Source organism: Neofelis nebulosa, chromosome 1, assembly GCF_028018385.1.
Source record: "Neofelis nebulosa isolate mNeoNeb1 chromosome 1, mNeoNeb1.pri, whole genome shotgun sequence".
In the NCBI taxonomy this organism is placed as follows: domain Eukaryota; kingdom Metazoa; phylum Chordata; class Mammalia; order Carnivora; family Felidae; genus Neofelis; species Neofelis nebulosa.
In genome coordinates this window covers 25,518,208-25,543,775 of record NC_080782.1, presented here as the reverse complement: position 1 = coordinate 25,543,775, position 25,568 = coordinate 25,518,208, and the positions used below count along the sequence as shown (strand labels likewise).

The window sequence follows — 25,568 nt, the reverse complement described above, 5'->3', positions numbered from 1 at the left end:
TATTTAAAAATATGAATAGGGGCACCTGGGTGGCTCATTTGGTTAAGTGTCTGACTTCGCTCCAGTCATGATCTCACAGTTCGTAAGTTTGAGCCCCGCGTTGAGCTCTGTGTTGACAGCTCAGAGCCTGGAGCCTGTTTCCGATTCTGGGTCTCCCTATTTCTGCCCCTTCTCCAACTCGCACTCGCGTTCTCTCTCTCTCTCTCTCTCTCTCTCTCTCTCTCTCAAAAATAAATAAATATTTAAAAAATATGAGTAATACACACATTTGTAACTCAAATATTTTTATATGCTATAGGAATAAAGAGCTTAAAAATAATAGTGGCCTTAGTATAAGTTGGATTTCTTATTAGAGTTAACTATAAATTTCACTCAAATTAGCCACTATCCTTAAAAAAAAAAATGAAAAAGCACCAAAGAACTAAACTTCTTTTCTGCGAAACACATTTCCAGCAGATGGCATTATAAGACTATTTTTGTTTTTCTTATCATTCTTTTTGGTGGTAGAATTAAAGTTTGTTTCTGGTTGCTATGGTTTCTAAAAAGATTGCATCTATATAAAATCATCTGTGGACAGATTGAATGGCCAGAAAAGCCTACTTAACACATCTCTAGGCTTCTGAGTCTATTATTTTCCCCAGCTAGTCAGCTAACACACTACAGTGACCTCACACTTTCCCTCTCATTCCTTCCTTCCTTGAAAAATATACTTATGGAAAACCTATTATATGTAGGCCCTTGGCTAGTGTCTGATGACCAAACAAAATAGATGTGGTTTTATTTCACCTGAGCCTTCCTTCATTTTCACACAGACCCTGAGTATTAGAACACCTAATGAAAGGTGTATTCTCTGGTGCCTTAGAGCTGTGGTCTAGAGCAAAATTTTCTTATTTACCAGCTCCCATTTGCCTTAGACAAGGTAGCTGATGACCCTGCCTTAGTTTCCTCCACTGTACAGTGGGGATAATAGCTGTGCCTATCTTATAGGTGTATGTGAAGTAATACAACAGTGCCTGGCTCAATAACTGTTAGCTATTATTATTTTTATTACTGTGTATGCTTTTGCTCCAGAGCCACATGGGCAAAGTGAGTTATGTGCACTTTGGTGACAGGAATCTATAACCAGTGGGTTGTCATCTAGCTGTCCCTGATGTACCTGAAGAGCTAAAGCTTCTGAAGGATTTTAAAAACCTGAGTAAAAGAAATATTTAATTGTGGTTTTATTAATACTTTAGAGGCAATATATTTGGTTTAAATGGGTTCTTATCATATTTATGCTGCTGCTAATATAACATGATAGTTAATTAAGCACCAACATTCTGCAGGCTTCCTATAGAGGCCAGGCTATCTGGGTTCTTGCCATTAAAATCCAGCAGTTGTGGTCAAAGCTCTGTGTATGGTACTGTTAGCAGCTTAGGTTAAGGTGAAACTTTCTCATTTGGTTCATGGCCTTCTGGGTCAGATAGCAAGTGCATGTGTACTGTGAAGGAAGAACTGAACCTATCATTTTTCTTATTGCAGATTCCACTGTGTAAAGTAATTAGATTCAACATAGACTACACAATTCATTTCATTGAGGAGATGATGCCTGAGGTAAGAGAAAAGGTTATTTAATAGCTTCATATAGTTTGCTCTTTTGTTTATTTCACACTCATTTGTTTAAAGCATTGAACTTGGTCAGCTCTGGCTATTTGCCATAGGAATGCCCTTAAAGTGTGGTGTTCACTGTTGAAAGGGCAGTGAGATGTAGCTCTAGGAGCAAGGTTAAAATTTGGGTCCTTTTTCAACTTCTACTGACCTATTTTGGAACTTCTTTCTCCTCATGTTGCATTTACTGATGGTAACTTTACATCTGTTTCCAGTTTGTTTTGGAAAAGGGGACAGATTTTGGTTATTGGTCGTTATCGGAGAGGAAATTAGAACAGTGAAACTGAATCTGATAGCTGTTGGAATAATCTTATTCATTATCTCCAGTGACAAGATCAGTGCTTGATTCATTTTTCTTCCCATATATTTACATATTTTTCCTAATTGTTTTTCATTGCGGATGCTCAGCAGCTGATTTATCTAAATATATGCAAGAGGTTTAAAATTCCAAAGCAAGATTAATGCGAATCTCAGAATGATTCATTGCCTGATCTTGAATTTAGTGGTGTCAACAAATCACACTAAGAAATAGCAACTAGACAGCAAACAAGCTTGTGCACTTAACATTTGTTGAGTCGGGGTCGATTTCCTGAGCCCCCAGCTCTTCTTGCGAACCTTGTTTAACAGTGCGGCTTTGTCACGGGCAGTGGAGCACTGAGGGGGATTGACGAGCACGACACACATGCTTAGCTTGTACCTGCTTCATTCTGAGCGAGTCCTGGGAATTCTACCTGTCTTTCAAAAAAAGTAAAGAGAAGGGGCCACCCCTTCATTCTCCAGCTTAAAAGGGCTTTTTTGCTTCCTTTTGATTTTTAAGGTCATAAGCCTTCATTTGCTGTTGTAAAGGTTGATGACTTCTGGCGTGATATCACACAGGGTGATTTGTGAACCCTGAGCAAGACAAGTGGGAAGAATTAGGAGACAAGTCTCACTTGTAAATATATCGTCTGTTAAGCTTGTTGATGGGAGAAATTTTGGTACTAGGTTTTGTAGTTTTTCTTAGCCCTTTATTTGCCTTCATTAAGAATTTGAACTTTTTTGGGCACAAAAGACCTCTTTTTATGGTAACTCTATAATAGTGATTCTGGGTGTTTGAAGGGTAAGGGTGAGCAGGGGTAGGGTTGGGGGACAAACCTATTAGAGCCTGTCAGTATGTGTGTGTGTGTAGTTTGAATTAACAAAAAGTCCCTAGGAGATTCTAATTCTGAGATTTATAAGTGGATTAGGAAAATACAAGGTTTTAATTTTTAAATTTCACATCATTTTATTTGTACGTTTGGAAGGGCTGAGTTCATATTTTTGTAGGAATTCTAATGGCATTATTGCCTACTTTATATAGCCAGCCAATTAGCTCTTGTAGGACAGTGGCCATATTTTTTAGGAAATTACATGATTTTAGTATAGTTTTAATACACATTTTTTAAGACACTTGACTAGGACAAGTTGAATCTTTCGTTGATATATATTTGCTGTAGTATAGTAATTTGATTTTGGTTTATTTTTCAGAATTTTTGTGTGAAAGGACTTGAGCTCTTTTCGTTATTCCTGTTCAGAGATATTTTGGAATTGTATGACTGGAATCTTAAAGGTAAATAATAGGATATAAAGAAAAGTATAGTGCTTATAAAAGAATATTGTAATATGTGTAAAAACTTATGAAAGTGGGGAAACAGTTGAAATTTCCCTTATTTTTGAAATACCCAGGGAAAAGTATATTATTCATAAGAACAGTTGTTATCATTTGATGTGAATAAGTTCTTATTTTAATACAGTTTGACAATGTTCATTAGCTAAAATTACCATTATCCATTATCTGATGATACCTCAGAAGATGATACCAGTTACTATGAGTAACTACCTTGATTTATGTACACTAGGGAAAATCTCATTAGTTAATATTTTAAATTTATTGACCTTTACTGTAATAAACTTCTTCTAAGATGACAGTTTACTAAAACAGAATTTTGGTTAGCCTTCAAAACACACACATACACTTTGAGCTGTATCAGTTTAAAATTAGTTCTTTTTAAATTTTTTTTTTTTTTTTTAACATTTATTTTTGGGAGACAGAGTGTGAATGGGGGAGGGACAAAGAGAGGGGGAAACACAGAATCTGAAGCAGGCTCCAGGCTCTGAGCTGTCAGCACAGAGTTGGACGTGGGGCTCGAACTCATGAACTGTGAGCTCATGATTGCTTAACTGACTGAGCCACCCAGGCACCCCCAAAATTTAGTTCTTAGATAATTGTTCATTCCTTTGGAAGTATCTGTATTCCATCAGTCATTGACTTACCTAATTTTAAAACAGTGTATTGATGGATGGCTTTTCAAACCAAGTTTTTAATGGCATTTCTCTCTTTTCCCCCCCAGTTGTATTGATTAAAGTAGAACAGAATTAAAATACAAGCATATTATATCATGCAGTAGTTCAGTTATAACAAGTCTTTATATTTTTGGATTTCTAAAAATAGCTTTCCTGTACATGTCATATACTAGGTATATCCTTGGGGCCTTTATTCTCCTCTGACTTTGGGGACTCCCCTAACTGCAGTCTTCATTGGGTGTTTGTGGCAGTTACCACATGATTGATTGAGCCGTTGGGGAGAAGAAGGGATGGTGTTTTTTATGTCCCTACTTCTCTGGTGGTGTTTTGTTGTGGTTGTCATAAATCTTAGGAATTAAGTCGCAGCGTTTGTTTTCTAAGGCTGTTTTATTTATTTTTTCTTTCCTTTTCACTTGTTTGCTTTAGGCCCTTTGTTTGAAGACAGTCCTCCCTGCTGCCCAAGATTTCATTTCATGCCACGGTTTGTGAGGTTTCTTCCAGGTAAATCTTTTGGCTTGTCAGTGACCCAGTGTGATAGTGCATCTGAAAATAAGCCTGCCGTTCTCCTTTCAATCTTTATGGACAACTTCCCATCTCAGATACTGTTAATTATCTACTTCTTAGGTCAGGAATGAAATGTAAAATTACACATTCTGATTTGTACCCCTGTATAATATATGATAGCCCCAAATTAGATGAGCAGTGGACAAGCGATTTATAAATTTTGAAGATCTAGATAAAATATCATGAAAGTATTAAAATTAATATGGGAAAACTATGACTCTAAAAAATGCATATAGTTAGTTGGAAAACAATTGGTATAAAATTTTATATGCACTATGATTATAACTAAGGCAAAAATTACTGCAATAATAGGTATATTAATATACTGTATTATAGGTGGTTTTTTTCCTATTTTTTTTGACACATGCTTTTATGCATTTTATAGTGAAAAAATAAGTTATTTTCTCACTAAGTAAGTGTATTACTTTTTAATTTTCATTTATTTATTTTTTTATTTTAGACAAAATACGAGTGGGGAAAGAGGCAGAGGAGGGGTGGCAGGGTGGGGGAGAGAATCCCAGGCAGGCTCCATGCCCAGTGTGGAGCCTGATGTGGGGCTTGATCCCAAGATCCAGGGATCATGACCTGAGCCAAGATCAAGAGTCAGACGCTCAACCAACAGAGCCACCCAGGAGACCCTTTAATTTTTTTAAAGCAGTATTTTAAGTTTTACATTTTTTTTTTCAAGAGTCCAGCTATGCGATATGGTATTCTATTTAGCATTTTTAAAAATGGCAAGGTTTTCAATGGATGCGTTTTGGATGCGTTTTTGTTTGCAAAATCTTTACCTAAATGAATTCATCCCTAGAATCTCCTTGTGGCGTCACACTTTCTGGTGACATCTTTCTATTCCTCCAGCCTCTTATGCCCTAGTCTGTTTGCTTCTACCTGAATCTGTCTTCCCTTTTCTCCCTGTGTGGAGCCACCTTTCTTTGCCTTCTCTCTTCAGTCTTGTGTTCTGATGTCTATCTCTCAGCTCTACTGACCTCAGCCCCTTGTGCTAGCCACCAACCTCCATTGAAATATCAGTTTGACCATTTGCCTTTTCTTGTTCTGTATATGGGCCACTCAGTGATACTGGAGAAAAACAATTAGCTGCTGCAATAGATCTGTGGTCTACAGTTTCATCTGGGGAGCTTTTCAGAGTGTAAACTTTCTGCCCACATCTGCATATCAGCAATTTCAGGAGGTCAGCCCTGTGTTCATGCTCTCCTTCTCATGCCTCTTGTCCTCCTGGGTGCTGGAGACCTTGCCTCCCCATGCCTCAGAACCCTCGTATGAGCCTGTCAGACCTTGGTCCATACACAGCCTGGCTTTGCGTGGGCGCCCTACCCCTTCTAACTCTGTCCCCACCCCCTTGCAGCTGCTGATGCCAAAGCTATCCTCCCAAAAACCACATCAGTTTCAGTCTCTTCCCTGATGTGGTACCTGGGCTCTTGACCCTCTCTTCTGTGTGCTGAGCTCTTTTCGCTTTCCTCCTAGCTCTCTGATTTGTCTTTTATGGCTTTTGTTTCTTGTCTACTCATTCTAGTTTAGATTTTCCTCAAGATTTTGTCCTTGATACCCTTCCCTTAGTTGAGACACTCAGTCACAATGGCTTATTTTTATTTTAGAGTAGCGTTACTTATATTTTTGGTATTATTGTTAATGCTTATTTTGTTGGAAAGTTTCATTTGGAAAATGCATTCAAAAGCTTTTCTCCTTTGTACAGCTGGTTTTATTTTATTGAGAAGTCCTTTTTTCTTTTCATGTGAATGTATCTCTGATTTTATAATGGAACTTTAGCAACGAACTTATTAGAAAATGGTGTTAGAGTGAGCTTGTTGAAAGCCTTTCCTTTCTCTATCTGCCTCTAGGCACTTTATAACCAAACAAATTCTAAGAGAAAGTGGACAGTTTTAAAATCATCTTAAAGAAAAATCTTATGTCAGATATTTACTTTGTGGGATTTGAACTCTTACAAAATGTTTCCTATAACTATGTAGGGATAACATTTAGTTTGTCATAAAGAAAAAGGTCTATTGATTTATTTTTAAGCAGGATTTACTTTTCCTTGGACTTCCTTTTGGAAATATATATATTAAAAAGCCCTGAAAGATACAGAAAAATATTTAACATATAAAATGCATTTTGGTATTGGGTGGCAAATTATGATTGATTTGTTTTCCACAATACGATTTCATTAAAATCTTTTAGAAAATGGTGAATAAACATTTGAATATATATTTTTATTGTTGTTTGTGCAGAGGCTGTTTCTACATAGTTGTCATCATACTAATGTATGATTTGCATCCTAGTTTTTACTAATTCATTGAGTAGATGGACACTTTTAAAGAATGTGGTATATAGTACCAAATTTCTTCTCTAAAGAATAGCATCAGTTTATGCTGCCATGAAAAATGCATTATTAGTCATCTTCACATTTTGGACCCTCCCTCCTTTTTTCTTCACTTCTTCCTTCCTTCCTTCCTGTAACTTCATGAGGCTAAGGAGTAAGCAGTGTCTGTCTTGTATCAGTGCTAACATACTACTTGGCACATAGCAGGGACTCAATAAATATTTGTTTACTGACTTTAATTGATCACAGTAGTGCCTTAGTTAATTATTCCTGTATTTTGTTACTAATAAGAGTGAATGTACTTTCAAATGTTCTCTGGTATTGTCTCTCATTTTTAAAAATAAAATTTTTAATGTTTATTTTTGAGAGAGAGAGTGACAGAGTGTGAGCGGGGGAGGAGCAGAGGCGGGGGGGGGGGAGGGGGGGGACACAGAATCTGAAGCAGGCTCCAGGCTTACAGGGCTCAAACCTATAAACTGTGAGATCATGACCTGAGCCAAAGTCTGATGCTTAACTGACTGAGCCACCCAGGTGCCCCTTGTATTGTCTCTCATTTTTAAAAAGTAAACTGTTGAAGTATAACACAAACACTGAAAAATGCCCATATCATAAATATAAGACTTCAGTGAATTTGCACAGTGAATATGACTGTGTACTCAGCACCCAGATCAAGATTATCAGCATCCAAGATCCCCTTTGCAGTCACCTCCCTGCTCCTCAAGGGTAGCCTCTGTTCTGACTTAAAATCACCATGTTAGCTTTGCTTGTTTTTTAATGATAAAAGCTATAATTGTGTGTTCCTTTTTATTTTTGTCTTATTTTGCATTAAGAGTTTTTGAGACACCTGTTATACTTAACTGTAGTTGGTTCATTCTCATTACTGCATAGTATTATATGGTATGACTAAGATGTATTCAACCTATCTGTGATTGATGGGCACTTGGGTTTTGTCAGTTTTTGGCTCTTTCAGATACCATACATATGTTCATCGTTATACTTGTACATGCCTTTTGGTGAGTGTGTATTTTGCTTTCTCATTGTGGATATATACCTAAGAGTGGAATAGAAGCTTTGGTTGTGTTTATATTAAGCTTTGTAGATAATTTCTAACAGTTTCCCAAAATGGTTGTTTCATTTTCCATCCCCACCAGTAGTATTATATGACCTTTCAAGTTATTCTGCATTCTCACCAACACCTGGCATTTTTCTTTCTTTTTCAAGTTAGCCATTTTGTTGAGTGTTCAGAGGTATCACATTATTGTTTTAATTTTCATTTCCCTAATGACTTATGAAATGGAGCATCATTTCATATATTAACTATTTGGATATTGTCTTTTGAAGTGTCTGTTTAAGTCTTTAGCTTATTTTTCTACTCAGTGATGTCTGCCTTTTTCTCATTTATTTGTAGGTATATAGTATATGGATTATAGATGAGACTTTTGTGAGATGTATAGATTGCTAATACCTCCTCTGTTGATTGCTTTTTAATTATCTTAATGGTGATTTTTGATGAACATAAATTCTTAATTTTAACATAGTCTATACCCAATTTTCCTTTTATGCTTAGAGCTTTTTGTATCTTGTTTATGAAATCTTTGCCTATCTTAAGGTCATCAAGATACTCTCCTGTATTTTCTAGAAATTAGATCTTTAATATGTCTCAAAATTTGTTTCTCTAATTGGTATAAGAATCAAGATTCCTTTTTTTAAATATGGACATCCAGTTGACCCTGCACCATTTATTGGAAAGATCATTCTTTCTTCACAGAATTGAAGTGTTACCTTTACCCTTTATTGGCTCAACTGTGTGTGTGTGTGTGTGTGTGTGTATGTACACAAATAATACAAAAGTGTGTAAAGCAAAAAAGTAAACATCCCCTTCTAGAAGGGTGAAAATGAGTAGGTGCTATAAATGGTTTGGTTTGTATTCGTTTTAATCCATATAGGGAAAATTATGCTTTTCTTCTTCAAGTGGGATAACACTAAATATGTTATACAGCTTGCCTTTTTTTACTTGACTATTTCAGACATCCGCTATAAAAATACATTGCCTTATTCTTTAACACCTTCATAGCATTCTGTAGTATGAATGGACATTAATTTTTTGGACAGTTCCTCTAGTGACGAATATTTTAGAGATCTCTGTTCTTTTCTCCAGTACATATAAATACTTCAACAATAGTCTTGTACATCTTCTATGAGCTAGAGTTCTAGAAGTGAAATTATTTGTTAAGACAGTATGCACATTTTAAATCTAGAAAGATGTTGCCCACATGTTCTCTAGAAAGGACATAATAGGTAGTTCTAACCAACATTTTTAACAGTATCCTTTTTCTATGTATCTGTCCACATTGGATATTATGTCTTTTATAGTTTGCCTATCTGACAGGCAAAATGTAATCTCATGGTGATTATCTGCATCTTACTTGAACTCTTATGAGAAAGAGCAGCTTTCATATATTTCACGTATTTCATGATCCTCTCATTCTCATTTACTTTTCATTTATATCAATTTATTATATCTAATTGACAGTGTATCAGTCATCATAATTTTTCTTTAGTTCCCCAGTTTACACAGTTTTGAAGACAGCGGTTTCATTTGCTCCATACAGATTTATCCAAAGTTAAGCTTATAGTTTAAACCAAGGATTATTTAATGCAGGCCAGTTTACCAGGAGTCAAATCACAGAGCAACTAGTTTATTGAGATTTTAAGGATTTTCTCAAGTTTTTGTTTCTTTCCAATCCCTACCTCTACCTTTGGTAGCCAGACTATTGATAAGAGCTCTTCTTGAATTAAAGGTTTTATTCTTGCTCTACCTGGGGCCAAGGCAGGGTATAACTCAAGACAGGAAGCTGTACTTCTGGGAAACCTGGTCATTGCTTACATCATCACTGTAGTAAACCCTCGGAATTCCTGAATCCGTTTTGCAAATCTGTTTATTACCTTGCAAATTGATTTCTGGAAATTGCCCCCTTCTGGAGAAGCAGTTTTCAAGGCATGGCTGAGAGAGAGCCAGAGGGGGAGACTATCTCAAAATTCCCAGGGGGCCAAGTGTAGTGAGATAAAAACATCAATTGATATAGCATCTTAATATAACTTTCTATTTGGAGAGTGATTTTTTGAGGGGGGAGTTTAGAAAATACCTGTTAATACACATTTTCAAAAGTTGAGATTATGTGAAGACATGTTAGCAGGAATATACAGGAAACATAATAATGCAGTTATACAGTTATTCTCCATGTAGGAAAGAGGAAGGTATTTTTATAGTTCTTAAAATAACTATTACACCATTGAAAAATACTTGTTTAACCAGCCATATTCTTAACACAGATTCCCTAACAAATTGCCCCCCCCCCCATATAAATAATCAAGCAATATAAGCTGAGAGAATTGGGTCTCTGAGAAACAGTTTATAAAGTCTGTCAGTTCGTTAATGACTGTCCAGATTCATTCCCCGAAACACAAACTCCAGTTCTTCCCGAATAATGAGCCGTTGTCACAGCTCCAGTCCCAGTGCTGGCAGAATTCCTGCTAACCTTAGCTTACCCGCTCTCATTTCTCATTTATATCATGTCCTATTTATCTCAGCCAATGAGATAAAAATTACTTCCTAGCCCTCAGTGACATAGTTCCATAAATCCCCAACATAAACATGTAGCAAAACAGACAAACCAAAAGAGCCAATTCATTAACATTAGTAAATTCATGGCAGTCTGCGAGCAAGTGGCCATGTTATTTATCTGCTTCAGAAAATCATTCCACAAGTATTTATGGAGTGACTTTTTTACCGGGCTGGGTGTGAGGGATGCAGCCCTTGCCCTGCAGGCTCTGGCAGGACTCTGGTCTCATCTTCCTTTTCTTACATTCCACAAGGATTGTGCCCCAGTACTGGACCTGGAGTAGTGCCTTGATCCTCCCCTGGGTAAACCTTTCATCTCCGGTTATCTGTCCTGAGTTTCTGCTTTGTCACAGTGGTAAATACCTATCTTTTTAGGTGTTAGTTGCCATTTAAAATATTTAGCAGGTTTCAGCATGGATTTACAATTTCTCCTTCAGCATCACCGACTTTGCACCGATGTGTATGTTTTTACATGGCTCTAGTTTTGATGCTGCTATAAAGCTCTCTTTTCTCATTAGCAGCTTTGTATGTGAACTAGGTAAAAGCATTCTTAGGAGCATTTGGTAGCCTTTTTTCTTTATCTTGCTGGTATTCTCCTAAATTGGGCTTTGCCCTTGGTTTGTAGGCTCAGGTATTCCCCTCTTCCAATACTTTTTGGTTTTTTAGACTTTTTGCTTTAAATTCATAGCACTTAGTCTATTTCATTTCTGTTTTGTTTTGTTTGTTTATTTATTTATTTTTAAATTTACATCCAAGTTAGCATATAGTGCAACAGTGATTTCAGGGGTAGATGCCTTGATGCCCCTTACCCATTTAGCCCATCCCCCCTCCCACAACCCCTCCAGTAACCCTCTGTTCTCCATATTTAAGAGTCTCTTATGTTTTGTCCCTCTCCCTGTTTTTATATTATTTTTGCTTCTCTTCCCTTGTGTTATCTGTTCTGTGTCTTAAAGTCCTTATATGAGTGAAGTCATATGATATTTGTCTTTCTCTGACTGACTAATTTTGCTTAGCATAATACCCTCTAGTTCCATGCTCGTAGCTGCAAATTCTATTTCACTTCTCTTTGCGGGGCTAGGAAGTCAGCCCTCCGTAACTGCTAGTAGGGAGGTTCTAGTGCTCTTTTGTATGTATACCTGGCGTTGCATGTATTTGCTCCTTCCACCGTACACCAGTCTCCCCAAATAAAATCTGAGTGTTTTTTTCTAATCCTTAGAACAACACTCTCCACCTTCCTATGGCATCCTGGGCTTCTGTTGGATCCTTGTAGGCTCAGAGTTCTCTTTAGGGGTACTACCAAATGTAGAGATTATGAGCCAAATATTATTTTGTTCTTTTCTTGGTTCCTAGTGAATCTAGTCAGTGTGGTAGTTCTTCTCGGGGCTCTCTAGGGTTCCTTTCTCTCTGCTGTTCAGTATGTATACACATGTAGCATACATCAGCGTATTCTGGTTTTAAAGTTCTTTTGTCCATCTGTTTGCCTCAGACCCCCTGGAAGTAGAGACCACTGGGGGCTCAGACAGAGAGGCATTGTGGCTTTGCCGGGCTCCTTAGCAAAGAGGGGAACATCATGGATTGAGGAAGACATCTTATATGCAGGGAGATTGAAATGTTTTTTTGGGACAGACTCTGAGAAATATGCCCTTAACAGTGGAAGTTTGTTAATCAAAGGTGACTCTTGGATTTAAAGCAGATGTTTTGTCATGAGGCATAAAAAGATTTCGCTGCTGTGAGCAGTATTCTGAATCAGTAGGTGGAGCATGTCCTCATGTGGGTTGATTGTATTTTAGTCACTTCTTGGACTTTTTCTTTTTTCTTTCTTTCTTTTTTCTTTTTTGGAGACTCTGTATCTTTGATTAAGGGGACTCTGTTTTCAGAATGCTATCTACGAAGATTCCTCTAGGAACTGTTGTGATTAATCATTATTAGCTTACATATATGTCTTGAGGACCTGGAGCTTGTGTTTTTTTCCATGGCTGTGACAGGGGACCACTCGTAGTGCCTGACACATAATGGTAAAAACCCTGCTCCCTTGTGAGAATAGAATGCAGAGCTCTTACTGTGCTCTGTAAAAGCTGTGCAAGATCTGACTTCCCTGCCACCTCTTTCGTACTCTGTTCCTTACTTCACTCCATCCACGGTGGCCTCTTTGCAGTTCCTAGAACATATCGGTCCCGCTTTCCATAGGACTTCTGCTGTTTTTTTCTGTCTGAGACACTCTTCTCCCAGATTGCTGCATGGTGGGTTCCTCTGCTTCTTTCTAGTCTTTGCTCACATGACACCTGTTTGAAGACTTGTTTCCTGACCACCATTTTAAATACAGCTGTAGTGCCTTGCCCATTTTGATTCTGCTTCACGGAAGCATGTTCATCTTGACCTGCTCTGTCGTGTAGTTGTTTTTTATGGTCTCTTTCCCTTCTCTGGAATATAGGGGGTTTTAGCTGTTTAGGTCACCATTGTGTCTCCAGGGTCTAGAAGAGTGCCTGCTGCATAATAGGTGCTCAGTAAATACTTACTGCATATAAGCAAGTATTTAGTGAATGAATGCATGCCTACATATATAGTAGCTCTAGAGCAGCAATGCTGTCCAGTTCCATAACAGCATCTGAGATTTAAAAAAAAATACAGGTCAAAAAGGAATTTTGATCTTTACTTTCTTCTTTCTCAGATGTGTAATCCTGTCCAGGCTCTTATCTCACAGCAACTTATATAAAGATCTTTTATCCTCTTTCTAGTAACCCAAATTCCTTGGGTACCACTAATCCCTCTAGCACAAATAGGACACTCTCATCTGTGCCCACCCATCCCCATCATCTTGGTCCCCTTGTTTCTCCATGAAGTGTTTGGCCCTATGTTGCAGTTCCTAGCATATCTCCTGACCTGGGGAGGGTGGTCATTGTTCCCCATACCTTCAGACCTCTTGTCCTTCCTTGGGTCGAGATTAGGCAAAGAAAAGGGGTACAAGGTGGTTGCATACATTGGTCAAGAAGTTAAGCCCAAAGAGACGGCAGAAGCATGTGAACACAAAATTAATGGCCACATTATATTAATGTCTTTGGTTCATCAAGTACCAGATTAATTGGCTCTTTCCAAGGTACTTTAATTATGTCCTTTGTTGTTTTTATGCTCTGTACTTGGTAATATATGCTTCTGTAAGCCTCAGAGTACTTGGTATTTTTTCCGTGTACTAACTCCATAATGATCTTCATGATATTAGTACAGGCTTTTTAGTGCTATTCATCACGGCAGGTGCAGCACATTAGCACCAAAAAATTAGACCATAATGCAACAATAGCTTATTGGAAACATCCATAAATACCCCATAAAAGCTTAGAATTTCCTTAAGACAGTAACATCACTTCTAAAGAGCTTTCATCTGTTACCTTAGAAGGAATGATAAAATATTTAAGACATGACATAGTTCTGTATATTATAAACTGTGGCTCTTTATGCTAGGTGGTTTTAAATTTATTTAGGTAGGCACTTTTTTTATATTCATGCCTCACAAATGGAGCCTTTTATCATTTATAATGTTGTTGTTGCCATTTTAGTAAATGAGATGGTTTATGAGCACTGTTCATCAGTGAAACAAATGGCTTTTGTATTATTTGGCACCTGGTTAAACAATGTAAATTCTAAATTACTTTTTTATAAATGTCCTTTTTTCCCCTTATTGTTTTGTTTTTCCTTATTCGGCTGATGATTGGCTGTTAAGTAGCCTTATTTTTCCCTCTCTTTCCACTCCTACTCTAGATGGAGGAAAGGAAGTGCTGTCCATGCACCAGATTCTCCTTTACTTATTACGGTGTAGCAAAGCTCTGGTTCCCGAAGAGGAGATCGCCAATATGCTTCAGTGGGAAGAACTTGAATGGCAGAAATACGCAGAAGAATGCAAAGGCATGATCGTCACCAACCCTGGAACGGTATGTTCTGGTGCTTTCACGTTCTGAGACTGAATTACATGTTCTGAGACTCTTTCCAGGTTTGAATGTTGACAAAAACAGTAACAAAACATTTTAAAAGTTTTAAGTATTCATTCTTGTCTTTTGAATAATTTTCCCTTTTTTAAATTTCATTTTATTTTTTTAATGTTTATTTATTTATTTGGGGGGGGGGCAGAGAGAAAGGGAAACAGAACCCTAATCAGGCTCCACACTGTCAGCACAGAGCCCATTGTGGGGCTTGATTCCACAAACCATGAGATCATGACCTGAGCTGAAATCGAGAGTCAGGTGCTTAATGACTGAGCCACCCAGGTGCCCCAAGTAGTTTTTCCTTTTAAATATTTAGTAAATAAAAAAAAATTGACAAGGTAGTCATATTGAGTAGTAAATTTCTCTGATTAGTAAATTTTGCCCATTATGGAGAATTTAAAAGTTTTTAGATATGTTCATATCTGATTTTTTTCTGAGTATAAAAGTAACATACTTCAGTATAGAAAATTAAGATAATAGGGCGCCTGGGTGGCGCAGTCGGTTAAGCGTCCGACTTCAACCAGGTCACGATCTCACGGTCCGTGAGTTTGAGCCCCGCGTCAGGCTCTGGGCTGATGGCTCGGAGCCTGGAGCCTGTTTCCAATTCTGTGTCTCCCTCTTTCTCTGCCCCTCCCCCGTTCATGCTCTGTCTCTCTCTGTCCCAAAAATAAATAAAAAACGTTGAAAAAAAAAAAAAAAGAAAATTAAGATAATAGAGAAAACATCCCAGAGAAGACAATAAAAATTATCCATGGCTCCATTTTCCAGAGATATTACTATTTACTTTTCTAACCTCTTTAGAGACTTTCATATTGTTTTAAAACAAAATTGGCATCATACAATTAAATATTAATATTCAGATGTTTTTCTTTTCTTCCTCTTCCAGAAACAACCACAAAATTAATTTTTCATAGTCTTAATTTCTTTATGAGTATAATTTGAAAAGGCTCCTAAGTTATTTAATTTACCCCCTATTATTGGACACCTAGGTTGCTTCCAGAGTTTTGCTGTCACAAATAGTGCTGTAGTGAATTTGTATATGCATGTATAAACACATATATACATAAATATGTATTTATCATTGATTATGTGTCCGTTTAATATTTTAGGAGGAAGTCCCATAAATGATATTAGTAGGCTGAAGATATACACATTTTAAAAAGTTTTTATTTATTTATTTTGAGAGAGACAGAGAGTGTGAGCAGGGGAGGGGCAGAGAAAGGGAGAATCTCAAGCACGCGCCGCACTGTTAGTGCAGAGCCCAACAGGAGACTCAAACTCATGAAACTGTGAGATCATGGCCTGAGCTGAAACCAAGAGTTGGATGCTCAACTGACTGAGCTACCCAGGAGCCCCTGAAGATACGCACGTTTTTAAGGCTTTTGATACATGTTGTAAATTGCCTTCTAGAAAGGTTCTAAAATTTGCACTTTGACCGGGAGTAAATGAGCATGCCCATGTCTCCATATTGGTTATAGTGTACTAGATTAACAAAAATACTATCAATTTACCCGGGGGAAAAATTATGTAGTTCAGTATGTATTTTGGTTTCTAGCAAAAATTGGTATTTTAAATGTTTCTTGGCCTTTCATGTTTTCTTTTGATAATGACCTATTACTATCTCTTGTCTAATTTTCTTTTGTGATACTTGTCCTTTTTCATTGATCCTTTGCCATGCTTATTACCAATATTTCCATTTCTTTGTTTCTTATTTTTTTTTCTAAAAATTAGCCTGTAATGTTAATTCTTGAAGTAAAAATGAAAATATTAAGAGCAGAAAGTCAAAAGTTAAATAGATTCTCTTATAAAGAAAATGCTGTTTTGTATATTTATATGAATTAAAAGTTTTTTCTCTAAAGTATGTTACTGTAATCATAAAATAATTATATATTGGCTTCTTATCAGGATAAAGTTTTCCAGAAATGGAGAATTAAAATATTTTTATGTAAAGAAACAGTAATCTATTTAAACAAAGCTGTTGTTTTTAAAAGGCTGCCAAATTGTTTAATAGCCTTGATTCATAAAAATAAAAACTCTGGATCAACTTTTTCTAGCATGACAGTAACATCTGTACAGACAAAATGTTACTATTTACAAATCAAACATTCCAGCTAATACTGATTGTTTCAAACAAATTTAGACAGTGAAAGTGCTTAATAAAAATATGTTTAAACATAAAACTTGTTTAAAACTTAATCATACAGTTTTTACAATTACATTGTTAGGCCACATAAATAATTGTTAAAGTAACTCTAAAATCTATAAGTCATAGCATTATGACAATATAACTGTGAATTTGGTTTTTCTTCTTAAATAGTTGCATGAATTTACATTTCTTCTGCCAGTTTTAAAGTGGGGTCAGAGGATGGGTGGGGGTGACGGTGGTGGGAGACACACCTTTTCATCTTGGTGGGTCTGCCTGAAGAGTCTCATGATCTGTAGTAGACACTTTGGGAACACTTTCACCCTGGGGCTTCCTTCCACAGAATGGTTAACATTTCCTAAAATCCTAGAATCAGTTGGAAAGCTTTTGAAAATGTAAGAATGCCCTGACTGTCCCCATCCATATATACTTCAAGTATGGGGCCCAAGGATCTCTAGTTTAAAAAAAAATCCCGCAGTGCTTTTCTGATTCATCCATTGCTTGTTTTTGAGCCAAAGGCATTGAGGATATTTACTCCATTGCCATGATTATCATTTAGCTCCTTTGTTGAGGGACTACTGTTTGAGCTAGGTGTTAGTGAAGTACATAGATTATATATGTTGTTTGTCCGGGCACAAACTTGTGGCATAGCCATGTGAAAGTAGTCTGCGATGAATTGTTGAATCAGTGGACTAGTCAGTCGAAAAGCCAATCAAGAAGGCCTGTAGTTTCAGGCGGGATCCCTGGACCAGGCTGCCAGGGATACTTCATAAAGGCTACAGGGAGGTCTTTAAGGAATCGAGAAATTGTAGAATTTATTGGCATGAATAAATTCATATACTTGGAAGGATAAATGGCCAGTTTTGAAGATAATGAAACCAGATTAATCAGGATGAAAGGTTTATGTTGGGAAGTAATCAGAAATAAATTAAGAAAGATAAGTTTGGGTGCCAGACTTGGTGACATGTTAAAATTAATAAAAATATGTTTAAAGGAGGAAAATATTCTGAAATTCAGTATCATGGAAACATCATTTCATTATATCTTTTGCGAATAGAGCAGAGTAGATATGGCATCACATTTTATCCTCTGCAGTGCTTGCTTTGAAAGATTACCCAGTGGTAAGAATATTGGAGACTTTATTAAATTTTTCAAGCCATTATGGTCACATTAAGTACTTTATTGCTGCAGAACTTAAAAGAATTAATCTCCCTCCTGAGGCACTTTGCCTCTGCCAGGGAATACTTTGGTCATTAGCAAGAACTTTTTTTTATTCTTCCTCAAAGCTGGTATGATGGATATTGTAGGGTGTGGCCAAAGTCTAGAACTTATTTCATCTTGCCCCTCTGTAAATTTAGAGATGCTATAGATATTTTAAATCACAATTTCTTTGGTTGATGCCATAGCATGGTGTTTAAAATCATGAAAACATGAATAATTCACTAGCATTTTCAGTTGTGCGATTCCTCTTTTAAAACTGTATCCTGCTGCTTAGATATACAAAATCTTGGTAACATTTCTTAGACATAAATAACATGTTGCTACTGATGATGGGCGTTTAAATAATTTCATATTAGGTTACCTGTTTCTAGAAAATCTTCTCCAAGAAGTTTATTAATTTTGAGAGCAGAGTTCAACTTTTCCAAATTCTAGTGAACTTTTGACTGTTAAGTGACATTTAAATATTCTTTTAAAACTTAAGTATACATTGTTTTCTAATCAATGTGTATGAATTTACACAGATGTATTTATTTTGTCACTTACTTGGATTTGTCAGATGGCTGAGTGGGGCTACAATTATGGGTAGGGTAACCAGCTTGTTTCAGTTGCTGGGCGTTTTCTCAGTTTTACCATTGAAACTCCTCTGTCCTGGTTAAACCAGGCCACCAACCAGACTCTGACTGTGGGCATTGCTGTATGGCAGAATGAATCTTATTGGCCTCCACGTGGATCAACTCTGTGGCATTTGGCTCTAAAGCAGCTGAGTCAAAGAGTTTAGTTTCTAATTAGGGACTGCTGTGAGAGCTGGATTATAAGCAAGGAGGTTATATAATAGCTTTTACCATCTTTTCACAAACTTCACCTTTTAGGATGAAAGAAAGGTATTTCACAAACAGTATGTTAACTGAAGAAGGAAGCACCTGTTCACTTCTTCCTGTATTAGAATAAAAAAAATGAGGCTTCTATTAAAATTAAAAAGTGTTCTCCATGGACATAATGAGAAGCTTAACCATTTGGTTTTTGTACTACCATACCTTCTATTTTAAAGGTGTAGAATTAAAGGAATACATAAGATCGGGAGTAAGACAAGGATGCTCACTTTTATTCAACATGTATTGGGAGTCCTACCAGAGCAGTTAGGCAGGAAAAAGAAATAAAAGGCATCCAAATTGTATGGAAGAAGTAAAACTGTCACTATTTGTGGATGATATGACTTTATATATAGAAAACCTCTAAAGGTTCCACCAAAAAACTGTTAGAACCAGTAAGTGAATTCAGTGTAGTTGTAGGGTAAAAAAAAATCAACACATAAAAATTTGTTGGATTTTTATATATTAACAGCAAACTATCAGAAAGAGAAATTAAGAAAACAGTCCCATCTATAATTACATCAAAAGAATAAGACACCTAGGAGGAAATTTAAACTAGGAAGTGAAAGGCCTGTCCTCTGAAAACTGTAAGACGTTGATGAAAGAAATTGAAGACACAAATGAAAAGGTGTTCTGTGCTCATGGATTGGAATTAATATTATTAAAATGTCCATATTGCTCACAGAAATCTGTGGATTCAGTGCAACCCCTATCAAAATTCTAATGGCATTTTTCACAGAAATAGGATAAACAATCCTAAAATTTGTGTGGAACCACAAAAGATTTTGACTAGCCAAAACAGTCTTAAGAAAGAACAGAGCTGGAGGCATCATGTTCCCTGATTTCAAACTATACAACAGGGCTATAGTAATCAAACAGTATGGCATTAGCAAAAAGAAAAATAGACACAATGATCAGTGGAACAGAATAGAGAGCCTGGGAATAAACTCCTGCATATATGGTAAATTAATTTATGACAAAGGAGGCAAGAATATACAATGGGGAAAGGAAGTCTCTTCAATAAATGGTGTTGGGAAAACTGGACAGCCACATGTGAAAGAATGAAATTGGATCACTACCTATGCCATATGCAAAAATTAACTCAAAATGGACTGAAGACTTGAATGTAAGATCTGAAACCATGAAACTTACAGGGGAAAACATAGGTGGAATCTCTTTGGCATTGGTCTGGGCAATGATGTTTTCGTACCGGACTCCAAAAACGCAAAGGCAACAAAGGCAAAAGTAAACAAATGGAACTACATCAAACTGAAAAACTTGTGTTCAGTGAAGGAGATCATCAACAAAATGAAAAGGCCACCTACTGAATGGGAGAAGATATTTGCAAATCAGATATCCAATAAAGGGTTAATATCCAAAATATATAAAGAACTCACACAGTTCAATAACCAAAAAACCCAAATAATTTGATTAAAAATGGACAGAAGATCTGAATAGACGTTTTTCCAGAGAAGATACAAATGGCCAACAGGCATATGAAAAGATGCTCAACATCACTAATCATTAGGAAAATGCAAATCAAAATCATGAATTGTCACCTTGTACCTTTCAGAATGGCTATTACCAAAATGACAAGAAATAACAAGTGTTGGTGAGGGTGTGGAGAAAAAGTAACCCTTGTATACTATTGGGAGTGTACATTGGTGCAGTCACTGTGGAGAACAGTATGGAGGTTCCTCAAAAAACTGAAAATATACCACATGACCCATGAGTTCCACTTCTGAGTATTTATTTGAAGGAAACAGAACCACGAATTCAAAAAGATATGAACGTTTATGTTCTAGCAGTATTATTTACAGTAGTCAAGATACGGAAAAAAATCGGTGTTCATCAGTAGATGAATACACACACACAATGGAATAGTGCTCAGCCATAAAAAAGAATAAAATCTTACCATTTACAACAACATGAATGGACCTTGATGGTATTACCCTAAGTGAAATAAGTCCCAGAAAAAGACAAACACTGTATGATTTCCCTTACATGTGAAATCAAAAAACAAAATGAATGGACAAAGCAAAGCCAAACTTAGATACAGAGAACAGATTGATGGTTGCCAGAGAGGAAGGGGAGTGGGCAAAATGAGTGAAGAGGATCAAGAGGTATACACTTTCAGTTATAAAATATATAAGTCATGGCGATGTAATGTAAAGCATAGTGAGTATAAGTCAGTAATACTGTGTTGCATATTTGGAAGTTGCCAAGAAAAGATCTTGAAGGTTCTTATCATAAGAAAAAATTTTGTAGCTTTGTATGGTGACAGTTGCTAACTAGACTGTGGTGATCATTTCATGGTGTATACAAATATTGAATTATTATGTCCTATACCTGAAACCAATATAATGATATATATGAATTCTGCAATTTAAACAAAAGAAAGGAAAAAACAAGGTACATAGAGAACTAATGGAAAAAAATATGGAGAGAGGCATCTGTGTACCCTGAGTAGAAGTAAGCCATTCATTTGATATGTGAAATGAAACAGAATAAGCCAGCACATTTCTTCCCTGTAATGTGGAATATTTCCCCTGTGTCTTTAGAGAGGTTAAGGAAAAGTTATATCTGACTAGGTGTCCTTTTAAAAGTTTAATTTTTAAAGGTTTCTATGTGGATTACAAAAAAGGACAGACTCATTGTTCATTATGCCAAATAGCATAGACTCATTTACAGGGATGACATTATAGTTTTTATATAGAATAGCTGCTATGATTAAAGTATTTTAAATGACATTTTCCCTTGGGGGATGAGGCTTTCCCAGAAAAAAACCCGATTAATTTCTTCCTTACTTAGGTTAAAGTCAATATTGAAAGTCTTCTTATGGGAATAAACGGCTTTGATTTTTCTCTCTAGAAACCTAGCTCTGTCCGCATTGATCAACTGGATCGTGAACAGTTCAACCCTGATGTGATTACTTTTCCGATTATCGTCCATTTTGGGATACGCCCTGCACAGTTGAGTTATGCAGGAGATCCACAGTAAGATATTTCTCAGTGTTTGTCATAGCCAATTTCACCTTCTACTAACAGCTGAATTAGCAGAGGAATACCCTTTAGTGGATGCTTTCTTTGTAAAAAATTAAGACCTGAAATGAGCCATGTTTCCAAATTTAGGTTACCAAATGAAACACGTTTTGGTAGCTCCTGAAGAATTATTTTCTCTATTGATTTGACTGTAGGTAATTATTATTCAATAGGATTATCCTTGGCAGTTTTGGTCAACATGAGTCCTGTATGTTTTTAACCTTTAAGGAACTTTTCCTTTATTCATCATTATAATATTTATTGTTATTATTATTATTTACTTTTCCAGTGTACTCTAGAGGAAAGTAACACCATGTTGGTTCCTAGCACTGCCGGATTTATGCAGAGTTCTATTTTGGGAGGCATCTTAATAAGCTCAGGATCCTATGCAAAGTCAAAGGTTGTGTTCTAAGGAGAAGGCATGACTTCTGACTCTTAGAATTGATGTTACTTTCCACGTTTGAGTTTTTCCAACTCGCTTGTTAGTGTTTTTCTGGGAGAAGCTGAGGATGTGTGGGAATAGAAATAGTTCCATTATATTCTTCAGAAGTGTTTGGATTTCCTACCTCGTTAAACAAACGAAAAAATGGTTTCCTGACTTAATTTTTTTTTTTAAGGATTCATAATGGGAGAAAAGGGCATGGGAGATTTTCAATTCATAAATACAATTCTGGCTGATACATTAGAAGAGGCTAAAGGGTTTTGTTCTTTTTTTCCCCCCTTTGGATAAAAGTATGAAGCAGTGAACCAGGCACTGTGTAAGTACTTCTTTCTTTCCTCCATTCTCTAAAAAATTGTTACCAAAAAGGAGAGACCCAGCTAAGGCCAAGAAAGGAGCAGTTTGAATATGACAAAATTCTTTGAAAGTCCCTTCTTGTCAAAAATGTTAGTAGAATGTGATAGGCTGTCGTGGACTCTCCGATGGCAGGACTGTGTGCTGCTAAAGGACCGCATTTCTCTTCATTCCCAGGACGCTTTAACAGGATCCTTTACACTGAGCCAGCTTATCCCATATTTGGCTGCAACAAATAAGCTTATTTTTGTCATGGTAAATACAAATTGGTGCACACCATTCGTCTTTTTCCTTCTCCAGTGGAGAAATGGAGACATCTGTGTAGCTTGGGTATTGGCATGGATGGGGTTCTCTTTTCTAATATTCTCCAGCTTTTATTTTCAATGTAGGCAGTTCAGAGACTGACAGTATCCTTGTTAGGTAAGGGATCTTTCTTTCAACAACCTCAGAAAGTACATATTTAAATAAAATAGGTAATGATGAGAAATGATACATATTTCTGTTGGTTTTTATGTTTCTTTGGAATTCTTTCCAGAGAGATTCAGGCATATAGTGACACCTCATTTTCAACACAGACTTATAATAATGAACTTAATTACTAGGTTCCAGATGACTCTTGGTCATCCTGCCCCACTGCCCCCAAATCATATCCTTCCTTAGAATGAAGGTTTGTTACCATTAAGGATCTCCAAAAGAATGTAATTTATGATTCAGCAGGCCTATTAAAACAACTGGTTTTATTGCACTTCAGATTCTCATACTCCTTGTCTGAGATGTCTGTCTGTCCTTTTCCTTAGGTACCAGAAACTGTGGAAGAGTTATGTGAAACTTCGCCACCTCCTAGCAAATAGTCCCAAAGTTAAACAAACTGACAAACAGAAGCTGGCACAAAGGGAGGTTGGTATCAAATCCTGTTCTGTGATAAATGATGATGTGCTTCAGATTTATTTCAAGATTATTGCATTACACCATTCTTCTAGAATAAGGTGGAAAAACACTTAAAAATATCATACTTTTTCCTCACATTGGTATATAGATTGATTTTCTTTTCCATCTTTCAGTATCTAAGCATTTTCCCCCTAAAAAGGCCAGTTTCTTCATGGATTTCTACGATTGGGAATAAATGTATCTTTTAGAAATTTTCCAAATTTTAAAACTTGCTAGGTCAGTTTTTTATCATTAATTAGACTGCATATAGTACAACGTGGGTCTTACTCAAGTTTCTTCATCTTAAGGTTGTAAAAGATTATCTTCCATATGTCTGTTAGTTTAGTAGGGTGAACTTCTAAGGTTTTATATCCCAAATTCCATATTTTTTACTAATGGGTAGTATTATCCCTGTATTCCAGGATTATTTATGTTTTAATTCTTAATTCATAATTTTAAGAATAAGTGGATTCAATGTCAACATAGATTTTATCTCATTGAAGTTTTATTCTGCTTTGGTAGTATAAGAGAACCAGACTTTGAAGATGGGAAAAGCGTTTGAATTCTGGTCTTGTCCACTTCCTGTGATTTGAGCCAGACATCTTCATTAAAAAGGAGGGAAACAAGGCTAAGAGAGGCTGACTCAAATTTCTCTCTGTTGGTGGACCCAGGGAAATAGGTGCTTGTGTGGACTTCTGAAATACTCCATTGAACTTTCCCCCCAATGGTATTTGGTCTGTGGTAGGCACTTAATGGTGGGAGTGGTGCAGTAGTTGTTGTTATGAGTTCCTGTGAGATGAGTTCCTGTGAGATTCTTATTGAGTAAGCATACAAATATAAAATTATTTTTTATAATTAGTTTTTTGAAGGGAAGTAAAAGGGAAGAGTCTTGCAAAGTCTTGATTATGTCTTGCAAAAGTTTTGAATCATTGTCTTTTTAAAATAAAATGTACCCCTGCAAGAGTTTTTGTAAGGGTTTTGCAAATTAGAAGCAACTTTTAGAATTAGGTGGGTTGCAGGTTAATTTACTGATTGTCTTTCTTAGATGTAAATGCTTAACATAAGGCTTGATAGAAATATAATTTTTACATGATGATTTTAAGTCCCAAACATCACATTTTGTTTATCAGTACAAGGTCATTTTTTACTTGAACTCACCAGAATAGTCGATTTGGTTTAGATTTTTTTTCTTATGTAGTTACCAGGAAAGACCGACTTACACCCAAGGCTTTGAGGATCCTGGCCTTCATTTCAAATAAAATATTGTAATTTGGCATAAAGAGGTTTGAATACCTGAATATAAGGGTGATATTCAGTGAATCCAGCTTATAGTCTAATGCTTGATGTTTGGCTTAATATTACCTTACAACTGTCAGGTTACTTATTGTAATGAGTTCTTTTTTAGGAAGCGCTCCAAAAAATACGACAGAAGAATACAATGAGGCGAGAAGTAACAGTGGAGCTGAGTAGTCAAGGATTTTGGAAAACTGGCATCCGTTCTGATGTCTGTCAGGTGATGACGCCTCTGAGAACACAATTATACCTATATATCTCTTTTTTTAAAAGACATCTGCCACTGAAGTTTCCCTAATTTCCATGAATTTCCGTAGAACATACTGTCTTATAGCTAAATGGAACACCAACCATAAATTGTTTTCTGTTTGGGTTTTGTTTTTGTGTCCATTTTCATGTTGTCTTGTTCAGTTTTGTGTGTGTGTGTGTGTGTGTGTGCACGTGTATGTGTGTGCCACTGCGTGTGTACACGTGTGCATGTGCGCAGTGGTGGGCAGTTACTTAGTAGTACTAAATTCTGTCTCTGCATGTTGCGTGAAGGCAAGTCTGTTCTTGAAATGCCCCCGCCTGTTCGCAGCACCTGTGTGGGTGCTTCTGAAAAGAGCTCCAGCAGCTCTCCAGGCAGACTCCTGAAGGTGGTGTGTACAAACTTCCCAGACGGATGACTCAAACTTATACTTTAGAGAATTGAAGGCATTAATGAACAGAATCAGTGTAAATTTCATATTTGAGCCAAATGATAATAGTTTTTGATGGGTGAACTAATAGAAGAATAATTCAGCTATATATGACTGTCTCACTAGTAACTATTTTT

General features: G+C 36.5%; 1 protein-coding gene across 7 annotated transcripts in view; it reads left to right on the top strand.

Annotated features, from left to right (window-relative positions):
• Nucleotides 1-25,568, top strand: part of DROSHA (drosha ribonuclease III) — a 125,727-nt gene that overhangs the window by 38,331 nt on the left and 61,828 nt on the right. For 6 of the 7 annotated variants that reach the window (XM_058716500.1, XM_058716509.1, XM_058716469.1 and 3 more), the window contains 7 exons: nucleotides 1,522-1,593; nucleotides 3,154-3,235; nucleotides 4,396-4,470; nucleotides 14,247-14,416; nucleotides 21,572-21,696; nucleotides 23,332-23,431; nucleotides 24,867-24,974. In XM_058716500.1, coding sequence (XP_058572483.1) covers nucleotides 1,522-1,593; nucleotides 3,154-3,235; nucleotides 4,396-4,470; nucleotides 14,247-14,416; nucleotides 21,572-21,696; nucleotides 23,332-23,431; nucleotides 24,867-24,974 — 732 coding nt within the window. The remainder of the gene's footprint in view (nucleotides 1-1,521; nucleotides 1,594-3,153; nucleotides 3,236-4,395; nucleotides 4,471-14,246; nucleotides 14,417-21,571; nucleotides 21,697-23,331; nucleotides 23,432-24,866; nucleotides 24,975-25,568) is intronic. The other variant, XM_058716491.1, reaches the window with a different exon arrangement.